The sequence below is a fragment of the Arachis ipaensis genome, chromosome B05 (assembly GCF_000816755.2).
Source record: "Arachis ipaensis cultivar K30076 chromosome B05, Araip1.1, whole genome shotgun sequence".
Taxonomy (NCBI): Eukaryota; Viridiplantae; Streptophyta; class Magnoliopsida; order Fabales; family Fabaceae; genus Arachis; species Arachis ipaensis.
In genome coordinates, this window is record NC_029789.2 from 142,941,281 (window position 1) to 142,958,114 (window position 16,834).

General features: G+C 35.1%; 3 protein-coding genes across 6 annotated transcripts in view; 2 read left to right on the top strand and 1 right to left on the bottom strand.

Moving 5' to 3' along the window:
• The window catches only part of LOC107641392, a 5,530-nt gene extending 3,234 nt beyond the window's left edge, over window positions 1-2,296 (bottom strand). For 2 of the 4 annotated variants that reach the window (XR_002347529.1, XR_002347528.1), the window contains exons 1-2: window positions 1,705-2,064; window positions 1,473-1,621 (exon numbers count right to left, since the gene is read on the bottom strand). The gene's annotated coding sequence lies outside the window, so the exon portion shown is untranslated. Of the gene's footprint in view, window positions 1-96; window positions 584-1,472; window positions 1,622-1,704; window positions 2,065-2,237 lie in introns of those variants that run through there. The other 2 variants (XR_002347531.1, XR_002347530.1) reach the window with 2 other exon arrangements.
• Window positions 1-16,834, top strand: part of LOC107644584 — a 45,807-nt gene that overhangs the window by 12,867 nt on the left and 16,106 nt on the right. The window contains exons 7-9 of the mRNA XM_016348473.2: window positions 12,108-13,587; window positions 13,708-14,520; window positions 14,625-15,030. Of these exons, the coding sequence (XP_016203959.2) occupies window positions 12,108-13,587; window positions 13,708-14,520; window positions 14,625-15,030 (2,699 nt within the window). The remainder of the gene's footprint in view (window positions 1-12,107; window positions 13,588-13,707; window positions 14,521-14,624; window positions 15,031-16,834) is intronic.
• LOC107641393 (TMV resistance protein N) lies at window positions 3,479-6,254 on the top strand. The gene is made up of 3 exons (XM_021103068.1): window positions 3,479-4,904; window positions 4,999-5,492; window positions 5,902-6,254. The coding sequence occupies exons 1-3, from the start codon at window positions 3,636-3,638 to the stop codon at window positions 6,116-6,118; spliced, it is 1,980 nt and encodes a 659-aa protein (XP_020958727.1). The 5' UTR covers window positions 3,479-3,635; the 3' UTR covers window positions 6,119-6,254.

The following is a 16,834-nucleotide window of genomic DNA, read 5'->3' on the forward strand; positions in this document are numbered from 1 at the left end:
CAATAAAATAAAATGCAAAATAAGTGAATGGATTACAAAAATATAAAAAGATAAAAATAAATATTTAATTAAATAAAAAAAAATTAAAGAATGAAATTAAGAAGTCTTATTAAAAAATAGAGAATCAGAAACGAACAAGAGAAGAAAATTAAAATTTTAGAGAGCATAAAAAAATGACGCTTTTGGTATCTAGATTTAAAATTATGAAAACATAAATAAATTAAAAAAAATTGAAGTGGGGTTAAATTTATTTATTGAGCGGGGACAAATAAATTTTTATCCTATATATGTCACAATCCAAAATGAGCCATGGCTGGCGCTCAGGAAAAAGAGTTCTCTAGCAAACCTAACAGATTCGAATATAAGATAAATAAAAAGGTTTACAAATAATTTTTGATAAATTTACAATTTCTAAAATGAATAATTACATAATTTAACAAAAATAAAATAATAAATATAAATAGATTCTGTCTGTGACATATGGAGCAAATGACGTCTAAGAACTCAGAACTCAACAAGGAATAGAACCCATTGCAGATCATTACTCTTGAATAGAAAGGCTCACATAATCAAATACTTATTCCTGAAAAATATTTTTTTAAAAAAGGGGTGAATTTTGTAACTCAGTGACTAGACAGTACATCTATAATTCACATGAGACCATCTAAACATTATTATGAAAATAATTTTAGTTAGAAAATAATAATTTATATGAATAAGTGAATCAATAAGGGAATTCTCATAAAGAAATCAAATCAAATAGTCCACACTTGGACGGTTCCAACTCTAAGGGTAGTCCTTTCCTCTAATGTGCCCGTACGGAATAACAGATCCAACATGTGGCCTACACGTTAGGCTAGCAACACCCCTCCTAGTTGGAGTCTGACTTAGATGCATCTAAGTTAACGTCATAACCGTCGTTAACTACGGTTTTCTAATACGAGCCTCCCAAACCAATTCAAAACATATGCTTTTAAATACAACAAATATTTGCTCTTTCAAATATATAAGGTATCGAATCAAATCAAATCAGATGATACTTTCTCATCAGAAATCTTTTTCAATCATAAGAGATTTCAAATATATTTCACAATCTTTAAAGTAAGTGAATACCAACGAGGCAACGATTACTTCAATGCTTCAAAAGCAGATTTTCAAGTAAAATCAAACATTTTAAAATAATACAAAATTTCATAAAAAATATATATAGTCTCAAAAACAGATATTCAAATAAAATCAAACATTTTAGAATAATACAAAACTTCCTTAAAAATATATATAGTCTCATGTATAATTCCAAAAGTATAAACTTCATAAAAACGAATTATTTAATTCTAAAAAATCAATTATTCTAATCCATTTAAAATTATTCAAGGCAAATATAGTGAGTATAATTCAAAAATCATAATTGATATATATCAAAATAATTATAGATGCACAATCAACTAATTATAAATGTAAAGTCTACTCACAGCTTAGTCTCAAGGGACTGAAGATACCAAATTCGGAATACCAAACTAAAGGGTAGGAAAGAGCGCAAAATTTGGACGGAGGCAGCCGCGGCTCCAATAGACAAGCAATACAGCGAACAGAGGCGCAACAGAACAGAAGTGACGAACGGCTAAAAGCAGAGCAACGATGACAACATCAACAACTGTGGTAAAACAATAGTGAAAACGAAAACAAAACAGAACAACCACTAACCAGGCTAGAACTGTGGAAACAGAACTGACAGAGGTGTGAAACGCTTCCTACGACGTTTTCAAAGGGTAAGGATAATGGCGGAAGCAGTGGAGGAAGAATGGAAGATAGAGCACGGCGGGATAGGACAGCAGCTTTCTGACGAGTTCTTCTCCGGCGGCAACACAGCAGCTCAGCGACGAGCTCCTTCAGTGACGACGGCAACCACCGCGATGAAAGAGCCTAGCAGCGGAAACGACACAAATGTCCAACACAAGAACAATATGGAAGCACTCACAACACAATATGGCAGCAACTATAACAAGCAAATATAGCAAGTAAAGCAATAATAAGAACACACCGAGATTTTAACGTGGAAAACCCCCTCAAGGTGAGAGGTAAAAACCACGAGTCGTCCAGACCAATGAAATAGCTCCACTATAATCAAATGAGGTACAAGAGAGTCTCAAACAAAGCACAAAAATGTGCATATATAACCAGCCAAAACATCAAAGCACCAAAGCTCACAAATGAAAAAGCAAGAAGATGAAATATACCCAAAAAACAGAGCTATTGTCGAAGCCAATTTCTCCCTCTGTAGACCTCCAATTAAAATCTCCACCGTCCAGAATGAAGAACAAGATGTGAAGAATCTACAGTTCAAATTTCACGTCGATCCAACGGTGAAAGAATGAGAAACTGCCGTTCCAAAATTGCTGCTCTGTGTAAAAACGGGAAACCTAATTTCTCTCTTGCGAAGCCAATTTCTCTCACTGCAAATCTCCAATCAACATCTCCACCGACCAGAATGAAGAACAAGATGATAAGAACATGCAGTCTAAATTTCAAGCCGATCCAACGGTGAACAACTGAGAAACTGACATTTGAAATTTACTGCTTTGGGCAAAAACGGGAATTTTGTTTTTCCCCTTCTCTCTCACTTGGTGGCTACTCTCTCTCACTCTCAATGACCCCAAAAATCTGAACTAGGGTTTTGGCACAATGGGTGCAAGAGACACCCTCAAAATGTTGAGCTTGGGCCTCACAAAAGAGAGAAAAACCCAACACGCGACAGCCCCAACAGCGACGGCAGCGTCACTGCTCTCTCTCTCTGCTCGATCTCTCTTTCCTCTGGTGTGCAACGGCGGCTTGGCGAGTTCGGCGGTGACGCGGCAGAGCGTGGTGGCGGCGAAGCAGCAGCAAGGCGGCGACGGCTACCCGACGGCGACTTGGCAAGCGCGGCGACGGCGGCGACGAGGCCCACCAGCGCCGCTGCATCTTCTCCCTTCTCTCTGTCTCGGATATCACTCTCAGATCTCCCTCTCTTCTCATGTCAACAGCGGCGACGACGGTGGCGGTAACACCCACCGCGCCGCCTCCCACTTCTCTTTTCCCTCCACCGGTCTTCCTTCCCCTCTGCTCTCCCCCTTTCCTTCTTCCCCTCTTCCTTTCTTTTTTTTTGTCTTTCATTCCCAGCTGCTGTTGTGTGGTGTGTGTGTTGCTGAAAAAGAAAGGGGACTAGGGTTTCTTTGGGGTAAAAGGATAATTAGGTGTTAATTAGGGTTAGAATTTGGTAAAAGAAATAAGGGTAGTATAGAAATTTTGATATAATTGGAGGGTTGGATAGTAATAAAAGAAATCAAATGTAAAAGGTTTTAAAAAAAATCAGGACATTACAATATAATACATAGAACTTTATAAAATTTCAATGGGGGCACTTGTCCCCACACCCTCCCATGTAAATCCGTCCGTGGACATGTTAATCATTTCTCCTACTTCACATTTCTCATACTTCAATATATTTTATGCAATACCAGTTCATTATTTTTCTCTGTACTCTTCATAAATTTGTCTAATGTATACATATGTATTTTAATTAGTTCATGATTTTAATATTGCATTGAAAGGGGACTAGCACCGTTGAGATTATATATCTGGAATTTCCTTCCTCAAAAATGGATGAAAATGGTGATCCATCGAAAAAGAAGAAAAATAAAGTTGTACAAGTGGAATGGGATGGACTAGCTTTTAAGGATATGGTAAATCTGAAGACACTTATCATAAAAAATGGTTCTTTTTCCAAAGGTCCCAAATATCTTCCAAACAATTTAAAAGTATTGGATTGGAGGAGGTATCCATTGAAGGGTTTTCCAGATGATTTTCAACCAAAGCACCTCTGCATGCTCAAGTTACCCGAATATCCTTTTAAGTCATGCAACTTGCTTAGTGTTCATCCAAAGAAGCTCTCTATACCCAAGTTATCCTATTATCTCTTTAAGAAGTCATACAAGTTGGATAGCTTATCCAAGGCAAGTATACTAAATTCATTTTTTCGATTTTGTATGTTTAGTAAATTCACATGGTTATTTGTTTCTTTTTTTTTTTTTCCTGTCTTGATGTTTTTCTTCTTTCAGAACTTGGCCTCCTTGAATGTTTTGAATTTTGAAAACAGTGAATATTTGAAAGAGATACCTGATGTGTCCGGTCTTCTAACTTTAAAAAAATTATCATTCAGTGGTTGTAAGAATTTGATTAGAGTTCACAATTCAGTTGGTATCCTCAATAATCTCAAAGTCTTGAAAGCTGAAGATTGCGAGAGTCTTGGGACTTTTCCATCTATCAATTTGCCCTCACTTGAAATACTTATGTTGTCTGGTTGCAATAGACTTGCGAAATTCCCAGAAATACTAGGAAAGATGGAAAAGGTAGAAATGCTTCGTTTGTGTGGCACTAACATAAAAGATTTGCCATCGTCATTTCAAAACCTTTGTGAATTGTCCTATTTGATTCTGAGTGGCAATACCTTTCATAGGATACCAAGAGTGATTGTGGATATGCCAAAACTGTCTACATTATATATTAATGTAGAAGCCCATAAATATAAGACTTGGGAATCACGCAACAAGTTGGAAGAGGGGGTTGAAGGAACACTCAGCTCTTCAAATGTGATTAATCTTACTCTCAATAACTATATGCTGTCAGATAACTTTTTTCCACTGGCACTTGCATGGTTTCGCAATGTGAAAACATTAGACCTGACTCGCAACAGGTTCACAATCCTTCCCGAATGCATCCAAGATTTTTGCTTTCTAAGCTCCCTCAAAGTTGATGCATGCAAGAAGCTAGTTAAGATTGCAGGAATTCCACCAAATTTGAAACAATTCTCGGCATTAGACTGCATCAACTTGACTAAGGAGGAGGCCACAAGCGTGTTACTCAATCAGGTTTCTTTTTATTTTTATTTTTTTAAATTATTAGATTAATAATACTGTTATAGTGTATGCTAACTACTACCTACGAAATATTAATGACTCACAGGAACTGCACGAGAATGGAAGAACCGAGTTCGCATTGCCAGGAACAACGATTCCAGCATGGTTTGAAGAGCAGGGAAAGGGAGATTCTATTTCATTCTGGTTTCGTGGTGAGTTCCCTTCGAATGCACTTTACTTTGCAATTCTACTGCGGAATAGGCAACACCGTGCAACTCGTATAACAACCATGGTGAGCATCAATGGCAAGAAAGTTTCCCGTGGAGGTGGGAGAACCCAAATGCAGGACCTATTTATTTTTGATCTGTCCGTGACAAATAAAACGTATCATTTGGATGGAATATGCTTTGAAAATAAATGGAATCATGCGAATGTTTCATTTGAACTTGAAATTGGGGGCGGCACAATGGCGTTTGGAATGCATATATTGAAGCAAGAGAGTAGTAGCATCATCAAAGATATTCAATTCACTAATCCTTGCATAAAGAATGAAGACGATGAAGCTCTCCATGGTATTGACAGCATTGACGTTCGTCTAAGGTAAAATTACTCTCGGTCTTGTCTTAGGGAAGAACAGAGGAGAGAAAAGCCGTTGTTCAATAGAAAACTTGAGAAATATGAATTTTATTTTCTTTCAACTAAAGTGATTGATCTAAACTGTTACGACCAGCTTAATCAGCTTATATAGTTATTTACAAGCATGTGTTGAATGAATGCATGTGATGAGTGTAAATGATCCTGTTAAAATCAGTTTTATTGCCAAAACAGAATCGGTTGCTTCATTGCTAAGTTACAGCGTCATTAGCAATGCTTGACAGTAATCTTTTCTTAACGAAGTGCCAGTGTATATGACATGAGTTTTTGACTCCAATTAGTCCCAGCTTAATTCAATAAATAGAACCTTAACCCCTAAATTTATCTCGTGACATCCTTCTTCTCTTCTCTCCAGGCTACAACCAGGTTCAGCAACTAGCCAACCAGCTTCGCAGAATCCTCTTGGGCATAGTGGAGACGCATCACATTCAAAAGGGAACTGGGCAGTGCCACAATTCAGGGGAGGCACTGTTTTTGCTAGGAGGAACATAAAAATGATGTTGTGTGTGATGTTTTGTACAATGTTAAGCATTGTAGTGTGTGGTTTGGGTATGTGGTTAGGAAAGAATTAGGGTGGTGTGAGTTTAGGAGCAAAGAATGAAACAATTAAGCCCTACTTCATGTGGATAGTATTCAAGCTTTCTTCCAATGTAAAAGCCTTAGGGCTCTAAAAGAAGCATCACCTTAATTGAATGGAACCTTATTGCAGTTTTCTTGCATATTTTCACTTAATACATGCCCTTCACAATTGATGCATAACAATTAAAGCAATATAGACAAACTTGATAGTCAAATAATAATTCTGAAAGGTATAACTTGCATAAATATTGATTCATAAGTTGTATTAATTAAATTAAGTTAATAATGACAGCGTCATAACAAGCAGTACTTGCTGCTAATTTTCAATAAGCATATACAAGTATTATGCAGATTCAAAGAAGTTAAAACAAAAAGGGGAGACATGCGACCGAGGGGCTATGAATCTATTCCAACCAAAAGAAAGAACTTCATAGAACATATTCCAGAACACCAAAGTTTCAACCTATTTGCTATGTATAAACATTTATAGCTCTATACAAAAAAACTCAATGGTTTCAGTTTTTAAGGAGGGATTGCTGTTTTTGGTGGGAAATAATAAGTGGGAAGTGTGATCACGTATAGTTGCCCTATATTATTTGATCAATAATAATCTTCTGAATAAATGGAACAAACTAACTAAAAAGAGCACTGGGATTAGAGTGCTTGATTGATCTTGTTCTTGAAGAGAACATAAAAAGGACACAAACTTCTTGTTTATTTCAGTAGTGACAGCAAAAGAAAAAAGAATGCTACCTGATCATTCAATACGCTCCATGGTATTCTGAGCAACAGTTTTATATGATACGAGATATTATAACAAATATATGTAAGTGTAATTCTTGGAGAAGAATTTGGTGGTGTGGAAAGAGTTGCAAAAAAATTTTCAATTTAAATCAGAAGTACATTGATCAAGGAATTTGCAAACAGTTTAAGAGTATTCGAATGGTGGAGATATCCTTCAAACTATTTTCCCTGTCATTTTCAACCAAACGAACTCTCCATATTCTAGTTGCCCTCACTGGAAGATATCCGTCTATCTGGTTGCTCAAGCCTTGAGTATTTTCCAGAAATTCCAGACGAGATGGAAAATCTTGAAATGCTTAATTTGAGTAACACAGGCATAAAAGATTTGCCATGTTCATTTCGTAATCTTTCTGGGTTGTGGTTTCTGAAAATGAGTAGGAATGAAATGTGTAAGATACCAAGTGTCATTGGCATGATGCCACGACTGCATCAGTGTCATATTTCGGGAGGAGGCAATTTGGGGAGGATATCAAGAAAGCAGGAGGACGGGCTTCATCGAATACTCACTCACTCCCTTCCATCTCACAATATGATATGCCTTTCTCTTTGTCAGATGAGTTTTTTCCACTAGCTCTTGCATGCTTTCCCAATTTGGAACATTTAGACTTAATAGGCAATAATTTCACAGTCCTTCCCGAATGCATGCAAGAATTTCGTTTTTTATACTGGATCAACGTGGATGATTGCAAGCATCTTCGGGAGATTAGAGGGATTCCACCGTGCTTGAGTGTCTTTTCAGCAGTAAACTGCAAATCATTGAATCCTGAGGGCACAGGCATGTTACTCAATCAGGTTTTGTTACTTTTCAATTAATTAACAATGTAGATTACATCATTATTCACATTAAATTAATCAATCATGCTAGATGTACACTAAAATCAACCACCAGAATAGAATACGCATTGAAATACAAAATACACAAATAATATATGCTTCTGAATTATAAATGATTGACAGGAACTCCACGAGGGTGGAAGTACCGAGTTTATGATGCCAGGAGGAATGGATATGAAACACTACCTTTGGAAAAGGAATGGAATCATGCGGAGGTTTCGTATCAAGCAAGTTACAATTACTTTCATGCGGCGAATTGCAAGAGAGATTGGAATGCATGTATTGAAGAAAGAGAGTTTAGTCATGCAAGATATTCGATTCACTGATCCTTACAAAATGACACAACTACTTGTAATGATGCTCATGCTCTCTAAAGTATTCCCCAACCATAAGAACCAGCCCTTGCTCCCGGAAAGATGCATTGGTTTGTGCACATTGCAGTTTCTGGCATACACACTTTTTGGAGGGAGGGCATAGAGGATTCAATATCAGCATCTGCAGTTGTTTTCAGAAACTGTTTTAACTCATTGATTTATAGGCAACAAGATGCATGTTTCTGTACATTAGCTTGCATCAATCAATATACACCAAGCTTGCTGCATTCTGCATTCTCAATGTCAATAGGTACGAGTTCTAAGTCATGAACTAGCCTTTCAATTTGGTATACGGTAGCTTAAACAATAATTGATTGATTCTGAAAGTAACAATGACAATTAAAAATCCATTTTCCTTCAGTTTAAATAAAAGATTATTTCGTCAATAAAAGATAGAATGGAAACTTTTTGGTTAATTTAGTTGATGAGTGCAAAAGATAGAAGAAGAAGTGACTTGCTAATAAAACTTTTCAGTGAAATGGATTTCTTAAAATATGAATGGAAACTTTATCATATGCTTCAAAAAAAAAAAAAATAAAGCTCTAGAAAACATTTGTAAGCAGCTTCATTTGGTGAATCTATATGGTTTACTGACAGCAATGACATTAAATAGCCTTAATTAATCTAATTACTAATTCAAACAAAATTTCCATGGAACATTTTAAGTTTTATATATTGTGAAATATTCACTAATTAATAATTTCGCAAAAGGACAACACTAATGCTTATTATGTTCTCAATAGTATTGCACAAGCATAAGAAGCAACCCTTGCACATGAAAACATGCATAGGTTTGTAGTTCAATGTGATTTTTCAACTAACTGATTTCCAGAGTTAATAATAAAAGAACTATGTTTCATTTCAAAGCACGAAAGTTTTATGGGCCCGAAAGTTTTTTATTTTCATTTCTTGGGATACAAGAAAAACAGGACTAAACAAAATTTATTTTTTAAAACTTTTACCTAGTGAAACTCGAACCCACGACCTCTTAAGTGAGTATGGGGAGACTATGTCATTTGAACTATAACTCATTGGCAATCTGACTTTTACTTTGCACAAATAAAATAATGAAATGTGAATACATAGATGCAGATTTTTGTGATTAAGAAAATTCAAAATCACAAAAGACAAGCACAATATCTCCCATCAGTAAATATATTATGTTACATGATGACGCATGCTGCGTTCTTATTTTTGAACAAAAACAGAAAAACCTCAGCACATGTTAACAATACCATACATCACATCTATTGATCTATTGATTGTAGCCCCAGCAGTGTTATTTTTCTCCATTGCAGAATAATACTAGTGGTTGTAGCTTCTCTCTTAAACTTGTGCATTTTAGTTTTTCTTATTATTCCAACAAATTTTATGGAAATGGATTGAATGAATGAGAGAACTGTGATACAGATATCTCTAATTATGGCAATACACAAGGCTCAATGCATATATTAATTAAGAGTGTATTTGGTAATTGGGGTTCTGTCACCATCAAGCCCGGCTATGACTGATGCTTAAAAAAGTCATTTCCAGCAAGCCTATTTTACAGAAAAAGAATCTAACAGAATTTTTATAATACTATCAGCACATATTTAGATATCAAATTTAACTCAAATTCAGCATAGGTACAGAAATTTCTAGTTTAAGATTTACTATAAAACATAGTTGAATAATTCTATATATTTTTCAAGTTAGTAAGACTATATATATATATAGAAATGTTTACAAAACAAACTATCTCAAGTCACTATGGTCAGATCCTACTTATGACGTATGGAGCATTTTAACAAATTCAAAAATTTATCAAGATATTTACACAAGATATCATGTTCTTAGACAATAAGATCCTACCAATTTAAGTGATACTAGAGTGAAACTGATGGAAAAAGATTAGAATCAAGGTTCTTATCTAGGAAAAAAAAACAACAATACAGTGAGTTTTGTAACTCGGTGGTAAACAAAGCATCCAAAGCCCACACGAAATAATTTTACAAATATTATGCACTTGGCTAAAATAAATCTATTATAGTAAATTAGTAATAGTGAATAAAATATATTCGAACACATAAGTAAATCCACTATAATAATAGTAATAGAGGGAAGAAATTTTAGTACCCTTCAAATCAATCTCAACAGTGACATGTTTTTCTTCTCTAATCCATCTGCAGCAAGGTTCAAATTCCTCATATGATCCATTGATTGTAGCCCCAGCAGTGTTATTTTTTCCCATTGCAGAATAATACTAGTGGCTATAGCTTCTTCTCTCTTAAACTTGTGATTTTTAGTTTCCTTATTATTCCAGCAAATTTTATGGAAATGGATTGAATGGAATGAATGAATGAGAGAACCATGATACAATATCTCTATTTGTATCAATATATATACAAGGCTCAATGCATATAATTAAGAGTGTATTTGGTAATTGGGGTTCTCTTGGTTAAGAATGATTCCTTGTTGGTTTGAATAAGTTTTCTATTGTTACTTTCTTGAATCCTAGTTTTGAAGGAAACCATGTACCTTATTTTACTTCCATCTCTCAATCTCTATTACTTTTTCTTGATTCTTTTTTCTACAAATCAAGAATTGTAGCAATGTGTTCACAACAAGCTTGTGACTTAGCTATCTATATTCTGATATTCTACAAGGGAAAAAAGCATTGACACCTTATCACATCAACTCAATTAGTCTGTATAAGTGTGATTAATTAAAGAATTTTGGCATTATCAGACATTATCATAAGAATAATACAGGAAAATTCACATCTCATATTGGATAGTGTTAATTAATGAAAGCTTACAAACTATAACATTTAAGTTCTAAATTCCAAAATTTGTCTACTCATTCATACATCAAAGTGCTGTTTTTATAAAAGATGTAACCTTTTTTCCACCTTTTTTGATTGCTAAAGTTTTAATCTACGGACAAGTTACTGCATGGGGGATGAATAATGATACCGCGTGGAATTTGTATGCAATATGCAACAAGAAATCATGATGGCCGATGGGAAACAAGGTTTCACTTCTTGAAATTTAGAGGCAAAAACTAATGAGTCAGTGTTTATCAAAATCACAGTATGCTAATTACAACAACGTTTGTGCCAAAGAAAGAGTTAACAAGAATTACACCACACCGTAGCATAGCCTAGGATTCTTTTGACGCGTGGGTCAGAGGTGGACCAAAGGAATCAATAATGAATGAATGCAGTTTCTGCGTGGTTGCAAAGTTGACTGACTTAGACTTACACCCACTATTATTGTCTCACTCTCTCTCTCTCTCTCTTTATATATATTTACTTCTTTGTTTCTCAGGTTTTCATCATCATCCAACACTCCAACATATATCCTTCTTGCTTCCATCTCATGGCTCTGCAATCCTCCTCCTCTTCCCATCCCTTTTCCTCTTCCTCCTTCAGCTATGCTTGGAAATACGACGTGTTTATTAGTTTTAGAGGCCCAGATACTCGCTACGGTTTCACTGGCAACCTCTACAAAGCTCTCCGTGACAAAGGAATCCTCACATTCTTTGATGATGGCGAGCTTCAAAGCGGAGAGGAAATAACACCTGCACTTCTCAAGGCAATTGAACAGTCCAGGATTGCCATTGTTGTACTCTCTCCTAACTATGCTGCTTCTTCTTTTTGCTTAGAGGAACTGGTCCATGTCCTTCACTGCATCAAGGGAAATAATCGCTTGGTTTTGCCTGTTTTCTATGAGGTGGATCCTTCTGATGTGCGCCATCTGAAAAAGAGTTTTGGAGAGGCAATGGATAAGCATGAGAAGAGATACAAGGATGACATGAATAACAAGGTGGACAAATGGAAAAAGGCTCTGCATCAAGTGGCTAATTTATCAGGCTATCATTTTAAATATGGGTACTTTATATATACCTTCTTATATTTGTTTTATTTGTCTGATATTTATATTTTGAATTGAAATGACTATCTATGTAACCTCGTGTCTTGATTGGGCAGGGATGGATATGAACACATGTTTATTGGAAACATTGTGGTAAACATCTCAAAAAGGATTAGAAGACGTGCAGCTTTGCCTGTTGCTGATCACCCTGTTGGATTGGAGTCCCCGGTGTCAAAGGTAGCTTCCCTTCTAGATGTTGAATCTAATGCTGGGGTTCACATGGTGGGGATATATGGAATTGGAGGAATAGGAAAAACAACAATTGCTCTTGCCGTCTATAACTTGATTGCTGACCATTTTGAAGGTGTGTGCTTTCTTGAAAATGTGAGAGAAAATTCAAACAAATACGGGTTGGTACATCTTCAAAATATCCTTCTTTGCAAGATATTAGGAAATGAAGGAGTCGAGATATTAGGTGTTAAAGAAGGAACCACACAGATACAACGAAGGCTTTGTCGAAAGAGTATTCTTTTGATTGTAGATGACGTTGATGAGCATGAGCAGTTGAAAGCTATTGCTGGAAACCCTGATTGGTTTGGTTCTGGCAGCAGAATCATTATTACAGCACGGGACAAACATTTGTTAGCACTTCATGGTGTTGAAAGGACATACGAGGTACAAGGTTTAAATGAGGAAGAGTCCTTAGAATTGCTTAAATGGAAAGCTTTCAAAACAGATATTGTTAACCCAAGGTACGCAGATGTTTTAACCCGTGCAGTAACTTATGCTTCTGGACTCCCATTGGCTTTGGAAGTAATAGGTTCTAACTTGTTTGGAAAAGATTTACAACAATGGGAATCTGCAATGGATCAATATGAAAAAGTTCTTGATAGCAAAATACGTAAGATACTTCAGGTAAGTTTTGATGCATTGGGAAAAGATGTACAAAGTGTTTTTCTGGATATTGCTTGTTGTTTTAAAGGATATAATCTAATGGAAGTAATAAGTCTACTTCAAGCTCATTATGGGAATTGCATGAGATATCATATTGGAGTGTTGGTTGAAAAATCTCTCATAAAGATCGATAAGAATGATAGAGTGATAATGCATGATCTAACAGAAGATATGGGTAAAGAAATTGTTCTAGAAAAGTCACCAAAACAACCCGGAAAGTGTAGTAGGTTATGGTTTCATGAAGATATAGTAAAAATTTTAGAAGGCAATCAAGTAAGTAATAAATTTTTCTATACAAGTTTATTAGAAACTATTTTTATTGTTTTAATTAATTCATATTGTCATTTTCTCTTGAAGGGGACTAGTGCCATTGAAATCATACATTTGGAATTTCCGTTATTCAAAGGTGAAGTGAAATGGGATGGAACAGCTTTTGAACAGATGAAAAATCTCAAAATACTTATCATAAAAAATGGTCGTTTTTCCAAAGGGCCCAAATATCTTCCAAATAGTTTAAGAGTATTGGAATGGAGGAGGTATCCTTCAAAGTATTTTCCCTCTAATTTTGATCCAGAAAAGCTTTCCATACTCAAGTTGCCTGATTCTCTCTGCATGTCACCCAAGTTGGATAGCTTATCCAAGGTAAGCGTACTAAATTCATTTTTATGATTTTTTATGTTTGTAAATTCACATGATCAGGTTTATTTGGTGTTTATTTTAGTTTGATTATTAATTTTATTTGTGTGTTTGTTTCTTCTCCAGATATGGCTCACCTTGAAAGTTTTGAGTTTTATTTGTAGTGATTCTTTGAAAGAGATACCTGATGTGTCTAATCTTCAAACTTTAGAAGAATTTTCTTTTGAAGGATGTAAAAAATTAGTCTCGGTTCACGATTCAGTTGGTTTTTTACCTGAACTTAAAATATTGAATGCTAATAGGTGCCCCAAGCTCAGAAGTTTTCCACCTGTTATTAATTTGCCCTCACTGGAAACACTCGGTCTATATGGATGCTCAAGCCTTGAGAAATTTCCAGAAATTCCAGAAAAGATGGAAAATCTAGAAGTGCTTGATTTGAGTGACAATGGCATAAAAGATTTGCCATGTTCATTTTGTAACCTTTCTAGATTGTGGTATTTGTCTTTGAGGGAGAATGAAATGTATAGAATACCAAGTGTCATTGGCATGATGCCACGCCTGTCTTGGTGTGATATTATATTAAGAAGAAATAAGAGGAGGGCATCAGTAGAGCAGGAAGAGGGGCTTCATGGAATACTCACTCACTCCCTCCCCTCTTCACATTTGAGAAATCTTTATCTCACAAACAGCAATTTGTCAGATGACTTTTTTCCCTTAGCTGTTGCATGGTTTCCCAATCTGTTTCAGTTAGACCTAAGAGGCAATAATTTCACAGTCCTTCCTGAATGCATCCAACAATTTCGGTTTCTTCAATATCTCCATGTGAATGATTGCGAGCATCTTCAGGAGATTAGAGGGATTCCACCAAACTTGGAATTCTTCTTTGTAGTAAACTGCAAATCATTGAGTCCGAGGGGCACAAGCGTGTTACTGAATCAGGTTTGGTTACTTTTTAATAATTAAGAATGCAGATGACATCATAATTCATACTAAATTAATAATGTATGCTAAACTACTGCTTCTCCATTATGAATGAATGACAGCAATTGCCCATTCACCAGGGTAGAAACACCCACTTTGTGATGCCAGGTGGAAGCATTCCAAGGGGGTTTGAGTGGCGCAGCAGTGGAGCTTCTATTTCTTTCTGGTTTCGGGGCACCAAATTCCCTTACAATGCTCTTTGCTTTGCAATTCTACTCAAAAATGACTTCCCTTCCTCATTTGAAGTAGTTCCCACTCTGACCATCAATGGCAACCAAGTTCGACATCGACGGCGTACCTCAATGGATCAATTATTTATTTTTAATCTGGGGAGTTCTGATTTTTATCGTTATGGTCTTGAAGCACTACATCTTGAAAGAGGATGGAATCATGCGAAGCTTTCATATGAAGCATATAAGTATTATGAGGAGAAGGTCCCAAGTGAGTCAATTGGAAAAGAGATTGGAACTATGTATGATTTGGATAATGACAATGAATTAGGGTCGGAGGAATCGGATATCAGCGATGGTTCAATGGCATCCACAGAGCTAGTGGGTGCAGAAGTTGGGTATGCCCAAGGGTAATTGCATTTATCAATGTTTTTGTGTTACTCATTTTAGATTTTAGTTATCTCTCTCTCCCCATTTTACTTTTATCAATAACTAGAATGAGACCCACGCGATGCGCGGGACGGTAAATTAATGATAATATATAATAAATATTAAAAATTGTTATGCTCTGTAGAAATAAATTAAATATGTGTAATTGAAGTTAAACTTAAAAGGTGTTTTATTTTAAATAATTTGTAGTACAAAAGATTTGGATGTTGAAGTTGCTGACATTTTTATTTGGTGGTTTGATTTTTACATTTGTTTTAGTTGATGGACTTAGTCATCTTATGTGGCGCTCGTCTTCCTTTTTTTTTGTTGGTTGTTAGAGTTGGTGCTTTCTTCTTTTTGTCGTTGGTTATTGCGAAGACATGTTTTTTATGAATTGTTGAGTTTGATGCACTTTCTATTATGTTATTTGGTTCCATCTTTGTATGTATGTTCTTTTTCCGAAGATGTGTCTTGAATTTGTATAGTTTTCTTTCTCCTTAATCTCTTGATGGGGTGGTGCTTCAATGTCATTATTTTTCTGAAATATCATTAGATTTGAAGCAGTTGTGCCCAATAAGTTTTTTGCGTCGCCATCAAATAGTACAAAAGTTGTTGTAATACTTTGATCTAAAACCTTTAATTGAATTCTGAACCTAAAATAAGTATTGGGCTAGCAACTAATAATTTGATAGATGAGATTAGAAAAGTATATAGAGTTACCTTATTGTTGGATATTGTGGTGTTTGATTACATGTGCCACAAATGTAGTTGTTTCTTTTTTTTATATGTTTTCTTCTTACACTTTACATTTAACATAGTTCCATCCTAATTTGTCATCAATTTCTTTTATAGTTACTAAAATTGTGAAGATCTTTTTCTATTTCAATATTCAATTTATGTTATCATTAGGTATATGGTATTTGAGTAAGTATGAATGTATGATGTATGTTGTGATTTTTTTTGTCATACCTGATCATCAGATTCTCATTGCATGGTCATTAGATCTTGGATAGTTATTCGATTTCTTATCGTTCTGCTCTGAAAGAATGATGCTCTATTGAGTAAGTTTGAGATGTGTAGTTCAGAAATAAATTTTTTGTGCTAAATTTGATGTTATGTGAAGGAATAGTGATAAGAGACTTATATATGTAGTTTAAATGGTATGGAATTTAAATACTTATAACGTAAAATTTATTATTGTCACAGCCCAAAATGAGCCATAACCGGCGCTCAAGAAAATAATCCTATAGCAAGCCTTATATACTCAAATATAAATTGAATAAGAAAGTTACAAATATTTTACAAGTTCTAAAATAAATAGTTATACATTTTTAACAAAAATTAAAATAATTAAAAATCGTTGGACCCTGCCTGTGTTATATGGAGCATATATACATCTAAGAACTCATCAACGAATAAGTACTCATTGCAGATCGTTACATCTTGAATAGAGAGTCTCACATAGACAAGTAATTGTTCCTGAAAAATGTTTTTAGAAAAAAAAACGGGGTGAGTTTTGCAACTCAGTGACTAGACAATACATCTATAATCGACATGAGACCATATAAACATCATATTAAAATAATTTTAATTAGAAAATAATAATTGATAATAATAAGTGAATCAATAAGGGAGTTCTCATACAGAAATCAAATCAAAAGTCCACACTTGGG